Source organism: Trachemys scripta, chromosome 18, assembly GCF_013100865.1.
Source record: "Trachemys scripta elegans isolate TJP31775 chromosome 18, CAS_Tse_1.0, whole genome shotgun sequence".
Classification (NCBI taxonomy): Eukaryota; Metazoa; Chordata; order Testudines; family Emydidae; genus Trachemys; species Trachemys scripta.
The window spans coordinates 4,184,003-4,205,637 of record NC_048315.1 but is presented as its reverse complement, the minus strand read 5'-3'; the positions used below and the strand labels follow the sequence as shown (position 1 = coordinate 4,205,637).

The following is a 21,635-nucleotide window of genomic DNA, read 5'->3' as shown; positions in this document are numbered from 1 at the left end:
TTTTTGGGTACATCTGGCTAACAAGTCAGTGCTGTGACAGTGTTTATTAAGTTCTAATGGAAGAAATCCTTGATTTTAATCCCCCCCTTATAAATTAGTGCTGTCATTCTGGATCAGTTTCTCAGCTGGTATAAATCAAAGTAGTTCTTTTAACTCCAATGGAACTATACCAGTTTACACAGGCAGACAATCTAGGCCTCTATCTTCACGTGCACCATTGATATTTTAATGAAAAGTGTATTTTTAATGTATAAAAGGCTTCACAAAACCTCTGTTTCCAGAGTGGAATTATTCACAGCTCCCAGGTGGACTGACCTATTGTTAAATACCTCCATTCGAGTATCATTTGACTATGGTCACACATAATAAGTCTTTTATTTCTTTAGGAGAACGAAAAAGCTAGGACTTCAAGAGGGTGGAAATGTTTAAACAATCTTTTGTTTTCTTTAAAGAGCCATATACAAGATCCATCTTTTGTTTGACTTAGCTGAGAGAACAAAGCGTCTAACTTCCAGAAATAAAAGTTGACAGGGCTTAATTGATTTTTCTAGAGAAATGGAAATGCCTACACATTCTGGAATGTGCCAAAGTAAATAGTTAAGCATTTAAGTCCCTTTGCAACCCTTGAAACCTTCCATCACTTTTTACTGTACTGGAACTGCTTTAAGGACTAAAACGGATTATACAAAACTGTGGATTGTTCCATAGAGACAGATATGTTAGCAAGAGCGATTGGGATTTTTTTTTTTTTTTAAACGTTTATTGAGGGTGGATTTGGATGGTTTAAAAAGACCCTCCAGCCATATCTAAGAAGGATTTGCTTCTTTAATATTCCCAGTTCAGTTCCAGCAATAGCTGAAATGCTACAAGAAGTGACAATAACAAAGTGGGATTCTTTAACTGTCATTTTCCCTTGGGTGCCGAAATGCAGAAAAATCCATATCAGGACAAATGACGGTGAGATTTTCTGTTTGTATGTATATATTGAGGTACGGCTCTCACAGTATGATCTGCTTTTCCCCGGTTTAGATGGATCTTCCTTCCAAAAGCTTTCCACCTGCAACGTTGAACGCAATTCTCACTTACGTGCTTTGCTGTCCGGTGCTATTTGAAAGTTTATACAAATGTTCCAGGTTCAGATCTACAGTCAGACTTCTATTTTGTGGTCAAGCTTAGAGCTGGCTGAAATTTGGGATTTCTGGCTTGCACCAAATTTTTAAATGTCCTGAGAACTGGACATTTTGGGGTGGGGTGGAGGGGGGGGAATCCTTTTGGAAACACCAGTACAAGGTGCTTCTGAAACAAAATATGCTCCTCAGAATCCCAGCTGTGGCTGACTGAAATTGACAAAATTCACATCAATGTCAGTCATTGGTTACCCAGGCTGGCAGGGTCACTCCCATGCTGCACTATAGACCCCACGGCTTTCGGACTCCTAGGCCAGCTGCTCCCCAGGGCTGACTGACTCTGTTTGGTCGAACATTTCCAACCAGCTCTAATCCAGATATGAAAGGAATTTTATTTATATAATAAAACTATGGGGGGAAATTGTAGCAACAGAGAGGCCCACTCCATCAGCCCTTACTCATGGGTGTAACCCTGTTTAAGTCTGATGAGTAACTCATGTGAGGAAAGACTATAGGATCAGACCTCTTGATCCTCAAGAAAAAAAAAAGTGGATTGAGAAAGCAGCATCTTTTAATAGACTAACAAACAAGCTTTTAGGCTCAAAACATGTCTGGAGCCATGTGAATAAGAGACTTTATATGAACATGTGGACCTGTTTGCTGTAATTCCCGTTTCCTTAAATTTGACAGGATACAGTAATATCAGCATTTGACTCCAGCTGAAATACAAAGTACAAAGGAACCTCAGAACAGGAGAACTGCTGGCTTCTAAAAAGGTGAACGAATTAAAGAGGCCCGTCAAGTAGTTATAGACCCAATTTTGGAATTTGTTGTTTTAGGCATTAATTCAGAAAAGTACTTAAGGATGTGCTTAACTTTAAGCAAGTGAGTAGTCCCAGTGACTGCCAGGGGAGTGCCCACATGCTAAAAGTTATGCATGTGCCTTGCTGAATCAAAGCTTTAAAATAGATTTTAACTAAATCTAACAAACAGAAATCTCTTCTTTTTAAAAGAAGTCAAGGATGACAGGTGTGATTTTGTGATACTTTATTAAACATTCCCCTCATTGTGACAAACTCAAAATATTAGAACAGGGAAACAGGAAGTGTAGTGAGTGAGGCCTCAGTCCGGCTACACTTACACATCTGAGTGACTTCACTCGTGTTAGCAGTCCCAGGCCTATTTGCACATGTAAAACACGGCACACGTTTAAGCATTTGTAAAACTACGGTCTTGTCTTGTTTCAGTGCCCAAGCTGAAATGCAAAGACGAAACCAATAGCATCGATGGTGAAATATAAATCAGAAGTTAAAAATTTCAGCAGTTTTAGCCATTCCAGATGTTGCTAGTTTAACTCAGTTTTGGACGTTTATTAATGCTAATTTTATGCTGACAACATCTCTTTACCTGATGCCCAGCAAGTGCTGGGACGGTCACAGAGCAGCCACCTTGAACCTAAATAGCCCGGACTGGGCATTCCGCTATGGCTGCTCGCACACGTCTTCAACCTTTGGCTACATGGGTATTAGCAAAGGCTTTGTTTCTCTCCTACCCCCCTACTTTTTTTTTTTAATAACTTTACTAAGTTTCAAATAACAGTAAATTACTAGAAACCACAATTCCTTTTGCCAAAGCTACCAGAAATATTAGACTGCGCCTGGCAGCCTGCTGAGATAAAAAGAGGCTGAACTAGCCTGTTTTTCTGTGGTAGACTTATAATTATGTCTCTTCTAAATATTTTCCAGGCTTTTTCCCCTCACTATCTGCAAATCTTTTTAAACCATTTTCATGGGTGGGTTTCTCACCACTAATTATATCCTCCCTCTGCAGATAGAAAGCAGAGCAGAAATGAGAGATAACAGTATCTCTGTTTACTGTAATCAGCATCCTTTAATACACCACAAGTAGTTGTTTTAAGAAGCATGGCTGGAAAAAAATATCAGCTGAATTTGAATGCAAAATCTGATGCTCAATAGATCCATATAAAGCATCAGTACAAGAACCTGAATAGAAGAGGATCTACCCAAATCTCTTATAAAGCACCTGGTGAGTTACTTACCAAGAACTGTAGAAATACAACAGTTAAATGACATACAATTAAGTTTGGCAACATCAAGCAGCAAGAACCTAAATTAAAACCATATTTCTTGCAAAAATCCACCCAGTAGTGTTCAGCTGTCCCTTTTCTTTCCCAAGTTTTCACATTTGGCTTCATCTCATTCACTCTGAACAAGAGAACTAGTCAAATAGTCATGTAGCAATTTAACAAATAAAATAATCAAAATGATTATTGTTGTTGTCGTTCTTCATCCAACTCTACTTTTAAGAGGCATTGCTTGATTTCACAAACACGCAAGGCCCCGCAACCCACTTTGGGTTGCATTGATTGTTAATCCAAAGAACAAATGAATGGGTACACCAAAAATAATAACTTGAAAGGATGAAAATAGTATTAAAGCTTAGAAAATCTTCTTCAATGTTACATTCATCATTAAAACACTTCCAAGCAAGAAAGAGAAAAGAAATGCAAACTCCAAATCATGCTGGAACATGGACACATGTACTCAAACTCAGTTAGATATTACAGAACAATAAATCATTTTACAGTAAGTTGCTGCCTGTCAAGTACTAACGAGATCCTAGCAATGTGTTGGGTGTAGCTCTTCTTTCACCCCACAAACAACCACTTCTATCTTTACCAGATGGTGCGTCTGTAACTGTCTAAACAGAGAAAGGAAAATCCCACAAAGAGGATCTTAAAAATAGTAAGAACAGACTTTCCCTACGCTTCTAAAAGCCTTATCTTAGAGAAGCCGTAAAACAGAAAAAGATTCTCTTCCCGGCCCCCACCAGATTTTGTGGTAGGACTTGATACCACTGTGTCTTTCACCGGCATTACAAAAAGTTTTCATTTTACAGTCCAAGCCACTGTAAAATAAACGGCCGCACATTAGAAAAGGAACCCCGGGCCGAATTCTGGCTCACTGCATAAGCAATTACGTATATTAGCTGCAAAAATGCATTAATATGTGGCTGTGTAAGGGCCAGCAATAGTCCCATCCACGGATCCCCACTCACAGCGGATTGGTACTGTGCAGAGCAGGAGTAATCTAGAAGAAAAAAGGCATAGTTCTATTTCTGGGGTATGGCACGTACATGGACCATGGCCTTAATTCAGTAAAGCATTGAAGAATTTGCTTCAAACTCACTGATTATGATGAAGCTTAAGCAAGTGCTTGAAGTTAAGTCTGCGTTAAGTGCTCTGTCAAACCAGGACACATGCCTATTATCCCTAGACCTCTCGGTAGACTCTGAGGGGAGCAGTACTGGGGTGGAACACATGCACCACCACCGGGTTTTCTGGAAGAAGGGTCAGTGCAGTACAGAGGAGCGGTCAGATTCTGCCTGTATGTTTTCAGTGTTCAGACACACCAAAGCAATGACATCAATACTGCCTGCAATCCTATACTGCCTTGGACTGCTAGTTGCTTTCCCTAGGAAGGATGCCATCGAAAGCCACTCTACACACTGTATCTGCAGAGCTCCGCCAAGCCCCTCTCATATACCAAGCCCCCGCTTTGATATCTGAGAATGGCAGTCACATGCATGCAAAAAAGCAAACATTAGGCTAAAGTAAAGACTAGGAGTTCACATTACTATGAAAACATTGTCAGTCCATCCCCTGCATGAACGTTAGCAGCACACGTTTAATTTGATTCTTTGGATCTGCCTTTAGCACTGTCTCAGGCAGTTCTGTACTCAGTCTTGTTCATTTTAACCACCAAGGAGTGAGGGGGATGGTAAAACACACTAGCTGTCTCCTAGACATTTTCTCAGCCCCATCCTCAAATTCCCAACTGAAGCCAACCCACCCCAAGGCGGCTTGGGTGGGTCACCCAACACTGATCCTTAATCAGCTAGATGGGGGTGGTACTGGGTGACAAGATACACTGCTAATTCAAGAAGAGACCAGAACCAGAGATCAAGGCTGAGTATCCCATGCAGCAGTGTAGAGAAAGACCACAAGCTCAGCTCACTAGTTTGGATTTTGTTATTAAATCAATTCCAGAAAAACAGCACCATGACCAAGCTGGGTGAAAAAGTTTCATAGCAGAACCAGGCATGTTTTGTCCATTTATTTTTTTCCTGGGTGGGGTGGTGGCTGCAAACCTCAATTGCATCGTATTGCTGAGCTCTGAGCCAAGTGGGGCCAGTTTCAGGTGGAAACCATACACAACTCAGTGGATTCAGAAAAGCCTTATTTGGTTATTTTGAGGGAAATAAAGTGATGACTCCAGCTGCATGAACCAATGGGAATCGGACACACATGAAGCTCCAGACTCAACACTATGGGGAAAAGTTCTGCCCTGACTTAAGCTCTGTGCAACTCCCTTGAAGTCAGGTGGAAGTCAGGACAGAAACGGCCCCCGAGCATTATTTTGTTTTAAATGTATGTATCTTCTACTTTGTGTTACACTTCTGGGCCAAAGTCACGAGGCTAAGAAAGTGGTGGAAAAGATCAGCTCTGGGTTTATTACAAATACTGATTCATATGAGGTCACATAAAACAATGTTCACTGCTAATAAATTAATTACTGTGCCTATTAAAAGCCAGGCAATGGGAAGCTCAGGTCATTTGTGAATTGTATACATATTAATCATTGTTATGAATAAAATGGACAGTTAAAGAGATGAACCAGTTGCATCCAATTTTAAACTATCTATTTTGGCTGGATATAAATTGTAAAGAATGTATCCAGCCTTTAAATTCTTGGAAAAGTTACCCTGTGCAATGCATTTTCTAACCTCCTTTCCCCGCAGGCATGTGAAGTGCACAAAGACTGATCATTTTACCTTTCGGAAAGCTGTCGTATCTGTGAAATCCCCATATATTTGTTGAAGTGCTCTAACACATTCACAACACCTTGCAGGAGATTGGCAACTTCCCCGTACTGTCTCCTCCTGGTCATAGCCCTGAAGAGGAAATCAGAGATTATAAAACCAGGCTCAATGTTAACGGCAGATCTTGGGTGGCAATTCCATAGATTACCTCATCATGCTCTGGGTCACAGCCACGCATACTGAAATTTATTTGTCTAAAATACACAAATCTTCATTAACATTCCACTGCAGCATTAGAATTTGTTTTAACTGATGCTAAAATAAACGGAGACAGCATACATCTAATAATGCTTCAAAAACACGGATGTCAAAAGTAACTCTTGGCAAAGAACATGTAAACTATTGAATGCATCAACTTCACAGTATGGGTTTGAAGGCAGTAAATGTTATTTTGCCATATTGACCCAAATCAAGATATTTCTCATCCCAGAAGAGTATGAGTTACAGCCTCATAGGGAAGAGAATTATAATGAAAAGCTGTTGGCCTTGACTTTATTGTTAATGTCTTTCATGAGCAAATGATGAAAAGTCAAATTGAATTATTTCTTTTTCTGCATTCTTTTTTAGGCTCTGTACAGCTGGGAAGGCTGGATTTAACCTATAAGTGTCTAGAAACATGAGGTTCTCTGCAGCGGGCTCTCAGTTGGGTAATTCACTACCATGCAAACCAGGCCTAGCCCTTGTCTTGCAACTTTCCAGTTGCTTGCAAAACTCATCTCATCAACAAGTAAAACCTGTGGATTGCCCCGGCAGTGTGCTCCTCAAGTAAACCAACTAGAGACTACTACAGATAAAGCATAGTTTCAAAATGCAGGCGGAAGAGAAGAATTGGGTTCCCTTCTCTTGAAGGGTCATTAAACGTACTTCGTAATTTATGTAACAGCACCTGCACACAGTAGTGGTGGGCACCTTAGAAATGCAAACAACTAAAGAAATAGATAAATTTCACTAATCTCAAATACCACTTGGGGGATGCTCTAATTTGTAAAGGCCACACTCAGAATTAGGACATCCAACCGAATGGAACAACATTATTCACCAACATAGCAACTATGGTCCTCTAATGCTGATTATCAGGGACACGACTCGAGTCCAAGGCAGCAACAGTAGTTCCTATTCATATGGGACAGGGACTGCAGGACCTACCGGGTACATGCAGAAAAGACCTGACAACAGAATTTATAATAGCCATTGCTAATTCTGTGAGCACACATTCCCTGGAAGAAGAATCGGCTAATAAAGAACTATTTAGAATGCTGTCCAGTACTCCAGAATACAGCTGCAAAGCCCCATATTGATAAAAGCACCAGTGAAAGTTCCTGTGGCTTACTCAAGTGAATCCACACCCCCTGCCAGCATGTGTAGGTGATTGAGGGTAGTGATGGAGGTGGTCAGATGCCGCTTGGCATGATCTAGTTGCTTGATATCTCGTGTGATTTCTTTAACCTAGGGATTAAAAACAAGAGAGACTGATTAAACATCCAAGCCACCACAGCAAATTGTAAGGAGAGGATGTGACGGGCCCTGTCCTCTCTGGAATTGGAACCTTGCTAGCTTCTACAGCCACATTAACATAGGGACAAGGGTTCAGAACCTACATACAACATGTAGAACTAGAGCCAGAATGAACTCTCAATAGCATGTGTTACCAATATGCGACCATTAGGATGGACAAAGCACAAATGCTGGGAACAAAAGAAGATCTCCCGTTCCCTTTAAAGGCCAGGAAGAAACTGACACTCACCATTTGCTCTGATTTTTCCGCCTTGTCTTTGATATCTTTAATCTTACCAAAGAGTTGCTGAATGGCTTTTTGGGCCTCTTCAAGAGCCTGAGAGAAAAGGAAAAGATTCATACTCAGTTTCCATCATCAAAGGAACTATGCAGTTGCCGCCTACCGCAAATTTTGTAGCATTTTTACTACACATAACATTCGATCCATATATCAGAGGCCAATATACAATTGTATTGTCCCAAGGTTGAATAGAAAGACCTGAGACAAGGAATATTTCCCAAGACCTTTTTAAAATAAATTGGATAGGATTTTATTCTTTGTGACCGATGGCTCAATGTGAATTTTATAATGGGACTCTAAGTGCCTGAGTTAAGAGCTCTAAGAGTTTGTTTCTACAGATTACAAACCGGAAAGTCACGATATTTAAGAAAACCAGAATATTTTCCACCCATCTAGTGAAACTGGAAAGACACTTAAAACCTCCACTGATCCATATATTTACAGTGGATCAGGAGAAGAAAATATCTATCCTACCAAAAAAATGTGATAATGAAAGAGGTGCCATCAATGGAAAAAGTATCGAGTGAGTTACCTAGGGGACAGAGGAACTGAACTTGCCGTGTTTGCTAAATGAATAAGTCTCCTAAATAAGGGGGAAGGAGGCTTTGTGGTTAAAACACTGGCCTAGGCCTCAGGAAATCTGTGTTTAATTCCTGGCTTTGCCAGAGACTTCTACTTCAGTGTTTCTGTGGCTTAGTTCCCCGTCTATAAAATGGGGATAAGAATATTTAAATTTAAAATTCTTCCATCCCTTATAACTCTTGTTTAATTAGAATGTTCGCTCTTCGGAGCAACACTGCCTCTTCCCAGGTGTACCTACAGCACCTACCACAATGGGGAGATCTTGGTTCCGGGCTCTAGTTAATACTATCATACAAACAATAAATAAAATGAAGAAATCCCCCTTGGTCCAACGCACCAAAATCATGCCACAGAGCACTATAACAGAGAAACAGCAAAAGGAGTGCAGCCCTCAAGGAGAGTGAGATTTGTGTAGCCCAGAGCGAGGCATACAGCAACACAGGGAACCTATTAAGAACACATCAAGCACATTGAGGATCTCTCATTTCCAGGTTCCTGTTCTGTTTTTGTAAGTACCACGGTGCGATATTGCCATGCATCCTCCTGTCTGTCCATCTGTAGAGTGGTTCCTGTTTTTTTAATAACAACAAAGCTTGAGCTCTGACAGCAAAGGAAAGCAGCAGCCAGCATAAAAACCCAGGAGCGCCCATAAGTTTTAAATTAAAAAAAAAAAAAAAGGGAACAAACCATGTTTTATTTTTACAAAGCCGCTTAGATGCTGAACTGGCGGGTTACAACCAACTCCTAATTTAAACTCACATAGTGCCTAGTGTCTTACAGAACTTTTCCAAGGTCTGCGCTGTAATATTACACAGGGAAGGTCATTATACTTTGCCCATTGTTTCAAGGAAAAAGTATGTGATGAGATATTTAACACGTTGCAAATAATAATAGCGAAAGGCGGGAAATTTCTCCTTTCCTTCCTTCCTTCCTTCCATGTTTCTCTGAGATTTCCACAGTGGGAAACGTGAGCAGAGGCAGACACAGCAACAGCTTCTTTGCAGGGTAAGAATAAGATTCACAGTCAAGCTCATACATTAGCAACTCTCTTGAAGAGAGAGAGGACAGCATTCTTGTCTGTATCATTGCTACAGTTAAGGGCGTGACAGCACTTCAACTACAAACTGAGCTCTTTAGTTTTAAACACACCTGTACATGTGTCTTATGCAAAAGAAGTCACCTGAGGACAAGATCCTCAGCCAGCAAACACATTGATTCACACCACTGAGGAAACTTGCCCCAGGTTTCTTGGCTGCTACTATACATTGAGCAGCTAGTTTCAATGGCATCTCTCCCAAATCTTTCCCTGATCACTGGGCTAGATGACCAATTCTTTGCTTTCAAAGCATTGTGCGTTGTTCTATAATGAAGTGCATCCTTCATTTGTTGGCCTAAGTTATTCAGTTCCTTTCGCATCTGACGGTGGTTGTACTTATTTGCTGTCTGCAATTCCATTATTGTCTGCAGACCTGAAGGGCTCATTTACAACAATTTCATTCAAATCATTCCTATTTTCACACCCTCCCTCACTTCAATTCCCTTCCTCCACAAATCACACTTCTGCCAAAGGCCCGCAAGCATCAGCTCTTCCTCCAAAGAAGTGCTAGCAAAAAAGATGAAAATAAACCTAAATGGAAAACTCAAAAGTTATGGAATGAAGAAATGTAAAACCCCACATCTGGGTCACTTGGCTTTCAATCCCAGCCCTCCATTGGTGGACTCTGGGGCACAACCTTATCTGCATACCTATCTGTAAAAGTGCTTAGCCTTACTGCTGCTCTATTACAGGGGTAATACTATGGCTCAGTCGGTGTAGAGAGCTGCACTCTAAGCACGACTGACATTTTTCTGTTTCACATTTTAATAACTGAATTTGGTTGCCAAATCTGGCACATTAGCTCTTCCGAGGACAACTGCATTTTCTGTCTTGATCACTCACAATTTGGTATTGTTTATGTTCAAGTTACAGAATGGAAATCTACGTGTGCGCCTGCTGTTGAATTGTATTTATGGTTAGAGTTTCATCCGTATATGGCTGTTCAGGAGAAGGGTGGTGGTAAGCGGGCTGTAGACTGTGGAGAGGAGGCTGCTGAGGCTGAGAAGGGGAACAAAAAGGTGGCCTGTACATGGGCTGTTGGATGACTTGCCTGCTTCTTTTCCTTGCTTTTCATATTTTGCACTCATAGGATATGCAACTAGCAACCTCAGTTCAAAGATAACTAATTTTGTGTGTGTGGAATATATAACATTATGCACAGAGATGGAAGTGTTTGCTTGAAAACCTCCTTATGATCATGCTGAAAACATTAAGTATCTTTTGTCGATTCACTGTTGCGGGTAGTTCAATATCTCACCCTAAGGAAAGTGGGAATGACTCTCTATAGACAGAGGGCTGGATTTTGTGTGGTATTTTCAGTGCCTTACGTGAATAAGACCAAACCCCACAAAGGAAGTAAGTTTAGACCCCAGCACAACTGGTGTGAACTGTGTTTGGAGTGTATCTGAGTGGGGAAAGCCACCTGATCGCATCCTAAAACCGACCTATGAAGTAACTCTACACATAAGCCCTTTCCGTCTTGATAACATCACCACCACCAGCTCCCTTTGTCTTCTGCTGTTAAGTAAGCTTCTATTCCATCCCCCTTTTTATATCAAATCCCATGAGCAAGGATATTATTGTAGCTACATACTCCTTGAAAAAACAAATACATTTATCACAATCTTGTGTTTCCAAGATCAAAATGAAGACCAACTTGGCAGAAGGATTCTCCCCCCTCCCCCCCCCCCCGAATGGTTTTTTACTTCTTATAATAAATGTGACTAAGTTGGAGAACATTTTATAATTCACTTTCCAGAGGGGAAAAAAGGTCTCATCGGAAGTATCAGAATCATGTGAGCATTAACTTTTATCTATTTAACGTTCCTTAGCCAATCATCCAACACATTCGATTAGTGAAGTGAATGTACATCCTACAGAGATAGTTACATCGTTCACCTGCAATTGACATCTTCCTTAACTACTCACGTGTGAGAGAGGGAGAGATAGTTTGGGTCTTAGCCCCTAGTTTCTTTCTATAATAAAATCTTGCCTTTTATTCCATATCCATTCCCAGGCATATGGATTAAAAACAAAACTAAATTAATAAAGAATTCTCCCTCCCATGTATTTAACCATAGTCTCTGTATAGGTACCAGATCTCCATTTCAGCTATTAAACAGGCCGTTACCAAAGTGATGCTCTTGCATATTCTGAGACTTGGATAGGCCTCTAAAAAGTCAACCCAAAGTCCTTCCCAGAGGCCAGTTGCTACATTTCCTTTTGTTTCAGCACAGCACTGACTGCTACCACTAATTGGTATTTCAAGCCAAGAGGGATGTTGGAAACAGAGCTCTAAATAAAGAGATACAGAGGCCAGATCTGGCCAAGAGATGAAATTAGCTCCCATGGAAGCATCACCGCTCGATTACTTCATTCTTATCCAAAGCAGAGGCAATGTCATGACATCCATTTAGACCTTGGACCACCCAAAACAAACTTAGCCTTCAGGGACCGATAATTCTTTGGTATGAGATGCTAAACTGAGCTCCATTCAGAGCCTCCTCGGTGACTATCATGGGGGATGGGCAAACACCAATAACATTTCACAATGAAGTTAAATGATAACCCCAGTGCAGTAACTGACAGATAACCACATTTAGGTACAAAAGGTTCTAGACATTGAAGGTTGCACACAAGCTATTGCAAGGTACACGATATTTGCTCTAGATACACTTTGTACAGAGCTTTTGTATCTAGTTTTATGGGAAAGTCCTTTATTTTCTGCTACAAATATCAAAAGATTATTTCTTGCCCTTACTTACTAATCGATGTTTCTAAGTCTTTGGAGACATACAGCATCATATAAAACCAGGATTTGCCTCATTCACACTGAGTAGCACCTTACTCTGCAGGTAGGCCAGCTGTGGCTATTCAAATCAGTAAGATGCCACTCAATGTGAGTACAATATCAGAATCCAACCTTTACCTGTGAAAGGGCCATTGAACGTAGGTTACACTTTCATTATTTAAAATTCACAGACCAAAAAAAAAAAGCTTCAATAAACTGAAGTATGTATCAATTATATAAGAGAATGTTGGTGTTTTCTCAAAAATCATACAAGGTAAGAAAGCCAATAATTCCATATTTACATTATAGTAAGAGGGCAAATATTAGAAGGCAGGAAAATTCACAGCCACCCAAGCCACCTTAATTCTGCCTTCATCCCCTGCCAACATCCCATCTGGCACACAATCGCATCTTGCATCTAACATGAAGGTATTCTGATAAAGGTTGCTTTGATACGAGTTTTTAAGAAGTTGGCAGCTTGCCTTAAGGTGACCTCTGCAAAGCACATTAGCGATGAATGTGTGGCTGGTGATTTAAAGCTGTAGAGTACTATGCGAGGTCTAAGAAATATTACTAGCCATCAGTCTCCTGAGTTAAAGATTGCTTTGTTATTTTTACCCTGTGGTACTTAGACAAAATATATGGTGTTGGAATGACAAGTTGCTCTTTGAAGTCCTGTCCACTTCAGTTATCAAAAATAACTGGAGAAAGCAGTGGAAAATAAAAATAGCCAGACCTCTCTCTAAAAAGTTAACCATTAGGGTCCTGATTCTGAAAGTGGTTACATGCATGCTTAACTTTGCTACTGTGAATAGCCCCAAGTTACTCTAGCTCAAAGTTAAACACGTGCATAAGGGTTAGCAGGACCGGGGGCTACCAGAGGTTCTTTTCTAAAGGTCTGAAAAGGCAACAAGAAAAGGGTCAGCATCTCATACTAAAATCCAAATCTGTTATCAAGCTCCTGGTAAGACCTGGTCACTATTAGGAGATGGTGAAAGGAAAGGAGGGCTATCCTTTCATCTCCCCACCCTTCAGAGTCAGTATCAGCTAGCCTTACTCCTGCCAAATTTCCTACCCACTGCTTGTCTCTTGGGCGGGATTTTCTATAAACCGTACATCAAGGCTTACCCATAACAGTATGAAGTTATTGAAAAACTCAACAGGATCAGTCCAGATAAGTGACAAGCACCTACACAATATTTTTTTGAAATTCTATACCCCTGTTCAGTGATCACTAGTTTTTAAATCATGGACTTGGACAGAGAGAATGTAAGAGCAGTAGTATTCTCCTGGGTTTGGCACACGGCCTCCAATCTGCATTCCCATACCTCCAACCATCTATCAAGGTTATTTCTAATCTGTTCTGCAAAAAAGTGCATGATGTGCTGATGCTTTAACTGTCATTGCAGAGTCTCAAGCTTGCATTTGTCCTTGGTTTGATCCCGAAGAGTTCGATTCCAGAGAAGAACAAGACGGTGGGGGGCATAATGTCATCTCAGTTCATGGGGGGTTTATAAGTAGAAATCCCCATTCATGGAGATAAAAATATCCCCCTTCCATTTCATCTCAGTGGGATGAACATATCCCCAATCATGAACATGGGAGCACCCTTAATAATTACCAGTCAACTCACACCACCAAACACTGGTTGCATCGTATTTTATTCTCAGAAAAAGCCCAGGCCCTGAAAAGAGTGTCTGCCTGCTCGTGTACAATACATTCTCTCTTTCATACTTTCAGGATACTCCAGCTCTCTCATTTCAGAAATGGGACAAGAAGCAATAAAAGAATAGAGAGTCAAATATTTAAACCGGGGAACCCTTTAGGGTGAAAGTGGTTTATGTGTGAAAAAATATTTCTCTTGATTATTATTTTGCACTTCGTTGGAGATGGAGCATTGAAGCCAATGGCAAGCTCCAAAGCTAACAAATTGTCACTGGATCGGTGACCAAACTAAACCAGGATTTTGCCCCCAGACACTTTAACAGCCCAAAAAAAGGTCAACAATTACCATCATGTAGGGCCCACATCTGCTACTTTTACCTACTTAAGGGCTCTGGGGAGTCACAGTTTGGACAACATGAGCTCTGGCCCTGTTTTATGAATTAAAGAACTCAGGTCTCCTGCTGCTTTGCTGAATAACGTGGTTGGGATGTGGGGGAAGAGAAGGGACAGGCATAGCAGCTGGTATTCAGTTTAAGTTTTATACTGCAATTTTTAGAACAAGGTACAAGTTTCCAAAACTGTCAACAACAACAAAACTTGACAATGTTGTAAATTTCAGGAGCACCAGTACGAAGTAAAATTGCTAATAAATATTGATTTGATTTCTTACAGCTTACTTCAAACCCCTTTACTTACCCCTTAAAATATAACCTTCAAACAACACAGTAGTAGCTCTGAATGATACAGTGGTGCCGGGGGGCTGCATATTTCTTTTTGACCTAGAAAAACCTACTTAATTGATGAGCTCTGGGCATGTTTGGCATTTTTTGTACCTCAGAAATGTTTTATGTTAAGAAGAGAGATAACATAACATTTTGCTCTGACACACGGAAAAGCTGTGTGAAAACCTGTTCCATGCTTTTTAAGTCATGGGGCACCATTTGGTAGTTTAGATGTAAAATGTGGTGTTGGGACAAAATAAAAGTTTGGTTTGCTTGACAAAGCTTAACAATATTTTCATGAAGCTTTGTTCTGATGATGATGAAAACAGTTTGTTTGGATTTAAACAGTCTGCCTGTAGCAACTGAAACCAAAACGTTGCAGTATTTGATTAGTGCATAAGGATGAGAGTGTGAGACTGACCACAAATACACACACAATGAAAGATGACACAGTCTGAAAAAAATTTGTTTACTTAGAGCAAATCCACACTTAAAACACTGCATCAGTGCAGCTGCACCACTGTAGTGCTTCAATGAAGATGCTCTAAGCTGATGGGAGAGAGCTCTCCCATTGGCGTAGTTAATCCACCTGCTTGAGAGGTGGTAGCTATATCACCAGGGGAAGCTCTCCAGCCAACATAGCGCTGTCTACACGGGGAGTTAAGGTCAGTATAACTATGTTGCTCAAGGGTGTGAAACCGATATAGGTCCATAGTGTAGACCAGACCTCAGTATTGTTATAAGTAACCATAAGATCACTTTGGGTATAGTCAGTTACATTGTTTCCCCTTGGTTTTGGGTGTTTTGCATAGCAAAGGAGGACAGGAAAACAGCTTTTAAGAGATGAAAATGTGATTGTAAAACCATAATTGGCAGGGGAAGTCAGGCAGTACCAGACACTACTAAACTTTTTTTTTTTTTTTTAAATCAATTTGACTTTGAATTGATGTGTCCCTTTAAAACCAATGTTCTTGCCACTTATGGCAATTAAAGGATGTCTTAGCACTTATGTGCAGGAGTAGGGATGTTGCACATAGCATCCTACCCGAAATCCAACACAGGGAATTACGCTCTACCTCTCTGAATTCCTCTTGCAGTTCCAAGTTGACACGGTGGCCATCTTCATCTCCACCCTAAAAAGGTGGGCGGAGTTGCTGTGCTCTATTGAACAGTTGCCACTTTCTACCAGTGACGTGGTGACAATTCAGTGGTGGGTGCAGTGATCTCTGAATAGCCCCTATCCACCCTTACAGGGCTGTTGTGGAGCTCGTTCAAATATTGAAGGGTTCGGAAATCCTCAGACAAAAGGAACTATACTATACTGTGCACTATTACAGAACAACATTTCATTGGGGGAAAGAAAAAAAATGTGCTGGGATAGGTTGCTTGCTTAGGAAACTTTAAGCCTGAGGGCCACTAGGATCCACGTTGTTCTGGTAATAATGGTTAAACTACTTAGATGATTTCCACATGCTGATTGGTGTGGAGTAAAAACTTGCTGGTTTTATTTGAGTCTAGCAAATATACATTTCCACTGGATGTTATTACTCATACTGGAAAACTGCCCAGTGCTAAGTATTTTATAGACACTTGACACATCTGCCCAATTTCTTGAAGTCCAAATGTGTCCTTCATGTTACAAATTGGGCTGTGGTTAGGATATTGAGAGCTTTGAACTTCTGGAAACCTCCCCATTCTCAACTGCAGAGAGTTTTAAGTCTTCTTTTATTCCTTGCCACACTTACAATTGAAATCAATGAAAACCTCGAGCATGGTTAAAAATAAATTCCCATCTAACAACTCAAAGGAGCCACAACTGCAGCACTTTCAAAAAGACTTTTATATACTGTGACCACACTAACAATTTCTTCCATTAAGGTCTCATACCTGTGAGTCCCTCCAGTTTGAGGAAGGGCAAAAAAAATACTCTGTTCGGATTTCATGTTAGAGGATGCTGTAAGAATTACAACACAATCTAGGATTAAGTTGCTCTGAAATATAGTCAAGCCTCGGGAAAACAGGAGCACAATTTGGAAAAACTCTGACTACTTATTTCTTATGCCTACAATTTACTCTGCTGAAAGCCGCCACACACAAACCCCTCTTCACTGAGTCCATGGTTGTGTCTAGGAAAATAGGGTGTACTGGAAAACGTGTTGGCTAATATGCGTTAGCTGACATGATTTTAAACATTACATTGCACCTACTGTAGATTCAGTTTAACGCCTTTAAAAACATGTTAACTGGCTGTAGGTGACCCACGCAGGGCTTGTCTTCACAAGTAAATTAACTGGCATAACTATTGTGGAATCAGCTATTCTGCTATAGCTGTGCTGATCATTCTCACCAAGTAGACAAGCCCTTAGGGCTTTACACGGCTGCCCATCACTGGAGTACCTAATCCCAGGAGCCCTCTAGCCACTAGGAGCGACCACAACCAATTGACAGGTTTTTAAAAGGTTTTAAACAGTCTGCACATGCTCACATGTTCAAACACCACCTATTTTCCTATTCCAGACAGGGCCTAAGAGTTCCAAATCCAAATAATTTCAGACGCTTTTAAAAAAAACAAAAAACAAAAAACAAAGCGGCTACTCCCCACGTCTCACTCAGAGCGTTTGTAAAATTACAGCCTAGCCCTGAAGGACTGGAAACGCCTCAGGATTATTAGAGCGAGGGGAGGTCTACACAGCAAAACGCGCCCGCGGCAGAGAGCCTCAGAGTCTGGTTCAACGGACTGGGGCGCGCTCTGTGAGGCTATAAACAGCAGCGCAGCCTGCAGCCCTGCCAATGAGGGAGGGTCTCAGAGCCCGGGCTCCAGCCTGAGCATCTACACGGCTATTTTTAGCTCTGCAGTTCAAGCCCTGCAAGCCCAAGTCACTTGACCTGGGCTGAGGCTCGTTACTGCAGAGGGTGTTTTTTTTCTGTGTAGACGTATCACTGGGGAAACGTGCTGTGGACGAGGGCTTGTCTACACAGGGAAAATGGGCAGCGTAACTATACCAGTCTAAGTATGCCACTGTAATTCTACTGCTATAACACCCCCATGTGGACACTATTCCAGAATAAGTCTTCACACAAGGAGTTTTACCAGTATAACCATACCTGTATAATGGTACAGGTAAAGTCCCTGGTAGACAAGCTGTGATTCTCTCTTGTGGATCTAATTTTTTTTAGAATTCATAAGTGTTGAGTCTTTACCTCCCATGCTGCTCCTGTTCCTCTCTAACTGCACCTTTTGTCTCCACCTTCCTCACACAATTCCATGCATGCCTCATTTCGTTCTACCCTCTATGCTCCAGAGAGCCGCCCTGATCTCAGTAACCTCCATTACTCCTCCAGATTCAACAAATCTGATCTCCACTCCAACATGGCCTGCACCTCCCTGTGTATTTGAACTGCAATCTTGTGCATCGCATTTGCCTAGTTCGCCTGTAAACTCCTTAGGGCAGGGCCCTTGTCAATTACATGCCTGTAAAGCCCATTAGAGAACTCAGCATTTCAGCTGTTCCCACCAAATCGCATCTGATCAATCAGAGCCATGTTTGGTTCGCACACTGTGTACCTCCAAAACCGGACCAAAATAACGCTTTTCAGATTTTGTAAGATAAATCCACTCTTGGGTTGAGGCCTAGGATTGTACAGCTGCATTACAAACCCTGAAAATCGAGATTTATAAATGGAAATGCTGACGGATCTTCAGCCGTAGGCATGTCAACCTAATAGCTGGAATAAACATTTCCCCATTGGGAGGGAATGGCACTGCATAGTAAAACCAAGCTTCAAACTCCTGCCTGTTGTCAACATTTTCACTGGTGGAGTGGACTTCTCATGCAGCTGGCATGTGGCAAAAGCACCAGCTCTGACCCAGCAAGATCTTGCTTTGTAACTTACTCCGGGCTTGGGTCCATCGGGGAATGAAGTTTGCCTGTTGCCAGCACAAAACATGACCCAAGCCACACCCTGGACAGCTACAGCAGTAGCTCTCAGCTTTTCCAGACGACTGTACCCCTTCAGGACACTGATTTCTCTTGCATACCCCCAAGTTTCACCTCATTTAAAAACTACTTGCTTACAAAAATCAGACCTACAAATACAAGTCCGTCACAGCAGGCTATTACAGAAAAATTGCTTCCTTTCGTTTTTACCGTAGTGTGAAAAATAAATCGATGGGGAGATAAATATTGAACTTACGTTTCCGTGTGATACTTGAGCCTATTTTTCACTTGTGAGCCTTGTCATTCTGGGAGGCTGTGAATTATACTGTCACTGTCACCACTACTGCTGCTTCCAGCTCCCCGTTTCCAAAAGCTATCCATTTTTACATCGCAACCACATACACACCATGACAACGTCAACCTCAAACATGCTTGCATGCATCAGTAAATGATATAAAATGCATGCATGTCTAATACAGTGCACACGTTACCGTATAATATCGTATATAGAGCAGCATAAACAAGTCATTGTCTGTATTAAATTTAGTTTGTACTGACTTCGCTAATGCTTTTTATGTAGCCTATTGTAAAACTAGACAAATATATAGATGAATTGATGTACCTCCTGAAAGACTTCTGCTTACCCCTCGGGGTCGGTGTACCCTTGGTTGAGAACCACAGAGCTACAGGATGGTGACAAACTGCATTTACCCACTTATGATATAGAAGCACAAGAAAAGGTCACGCTTCGACTTGCTTCTCCCCTGAACTTGGATACACAGCAGATGGCAAAAGTTATGCTTGACCTCTTTGTGTAGCTGCAGATGCCAGTTTTAATGGCCAATGTCCAAAAGGATAATAAATAACAGTATTTCTTCTTGGCATGCCATTTGCCTAAAACCCTTTTCAATAAGCATGTTTTAGACTAGAAAGGCTTACTGTGTTCCTACGGCTTGGAAGAGACCATCCAACTGCCATGACTTGCTAAAGAAATGATCTAAATGAATCTTAAGTTTGATTTATTTTGGCAGCTTGACTTCTGTTTATTATTCATTGGCTACAAAAGCTTAAGAACTCTGTGTGACTTTAATCACAAGGCCTGGGTTTTAAGAAATATGTGGTGTGGATTTTTTTTTTTTTAAACTTACACACAGAGCTTAAGACATTCCCTAAATCTGCATTCCCCCCCCCGACACACACACTCCACACAAAAATCCTGAATATTAGCCTTTGCCTGCTAACAATCAGGATACAAGTTTCTGTAGAGAAAAATAGGAGACAAGAATGTTGAATGGTTCATGATAGAATGATAGAAGAGTGTTCTACATAAGAGGCATGGGAGATATTAAAGTGATTGTGCCAAAGAAAAGCCTACAAATGATATTATTTAAAATGTCAGGCTTAAACACTTGTTGCGAACAGGCTGATGTTTTTACAGGCTCTTCAAAGCCTGCTTTGAAGCTAACCTGTTATACTGGTAGCACCTAGAGGCGCTAATCAGGAATCGCAGCCCCACTGAGCTTGGCATTGCACAAAACATTAAGTAAAGAGATGGGCTCTACACCAAAATGCCGACAATCTTTTCTTAAACACAAGACACAACACATGCGTGAAACAAATAAATGGGTGGGTTTCTGGGAGGGAGAGAGGATGAAGTGACAGTAACCTGAGCATGTTGTTGCCTAGCCTAGCTGTACACACAATTTAGCTGTCTACCTGCCTGGCAATTGTTGTCCAAAGCTAGGGTGACCAGATGTCCCATTTTTAAAGGGACCGTCCCGTTTTTTGGGACTTTTTCTTATATAGGCGCCTATTACCCCCCACTCACGTCCCGTTTTTTCACAGTTGCTATCTGGTCACCCTATCCAAAGCCCAGTACTTAGGTCATATGCTTAAAGTCACAAATATGCCTGTCTCGCTGACTTCAAAGCAACTATTCATGCACTTCAGTGTTTTGCTGGACCAGAGCTTAAGGGAGGCGGGCACAAGCACTGGACAATGGCTAGGTGGCAGCAAGCGAGACTGAGGGCACAACTAGCCTATGCAAAACTGTCTTCAGTGGGTTACTCACATGCTTTAAATTACAGATGGACTTAAGTGTTTTGCCAGATTGGGGTCTTATCCTCACCTTCCAGTCTCCCTCCCTGTGCTTAGGCTGCAAGAGGGCTTCGTGGCACCCGTATCATTTTCACCTCTCACTTCCTCTGCTCAATCTCCATATGCAATTCCCTTCCTCCCTGCATCCATTCTGTAAAGTCCTCCCTGATCTCCACTGACATAGCTGAGTGAGGGTAAGTATCCAATGCATGTCAGTCTAAGACCTTGCCAAACCCAAGAGAGCTGTGGGTATTTCTCTACACCAGATGCATCCATCTCCGTCCTTTCACAGGTTTAAACATAGCAACAAACTACACTGTGCACATGGCTTGGGAAGAGAAGGCATTGCTAACCTTCCCCCAGTGGCAAAGGTGCTACACATTTATCTTTATATGCAGCATTGTTTATGAAAGTACCAGACAGCTAATTAAAGTGTCCACCGCTGAGCTGGGTGCAAGCTAGACAGCAATTTACTTGCATTCTTATGAATACCGGCAACTGCCATCTTTTCTCCTGAACTCCTATGGATAAGGAAAACATATTTCCAATATTAAGAGTAAAAAAAACAGAGCTGGGAGCCAGTCAAAGCCAACTGAGTTACCAAACTAATATCTTCACCCACCAAAAAACAGGCAAGGTTGTTCCCTGTCCAGAACATGTGCACTTCCTTTTTCTTATTATTCAATGTTTATATTGCACTGGGACCTAGAAGCCAATCAGACTGACCTCCATTATGCTAGGAAATCTTCTAGGTTAAATTATGTTTTGTTTTTCTTAAAGGGACACTAGCAACTTAAAAACAAATTCACACATCCATCTGAAAATGTTCATCTGCTGTTGTAACAGTAAAACCTACGATCATTATAACAAAAGATTGGGAAGGAAAGATTTTTTTCCCCTATAAAAGACAACCTGTTTCA

General features: G+C 41.2%; 1 protein-coding gene across 1 annotated transcript in view; it reads right to left on the bottom strand.

Annotated features, from left to right (window-relative positions):
• The window catches only part of VPS53 (VPS53 subunit of GARP complex), an 87,372-nt gene that overhangs the window by 50,650 nt on the left and 15,087 nt on the right, over positions 1-21,635 (bottom strand). The window contains exons 5-7 of the mRNA XM_034752955.1: positions 7,774-7,860; positions 7,360-7,475; positions 5,982-6,101 (exon numbers count right to left, since the gene is read on the bottom strand). Coding sequence (XP_034608846.1) covers positions 5,982-6,101; positions 7,360-7,475; positions 7,774-7,860 — 323 coding nt within the window. The remainder of the gene's footprint in view (positions 1-5,981; positions 6,102-7,359; positions 7,476-7,773; positions 7,861-21,635) is intronic.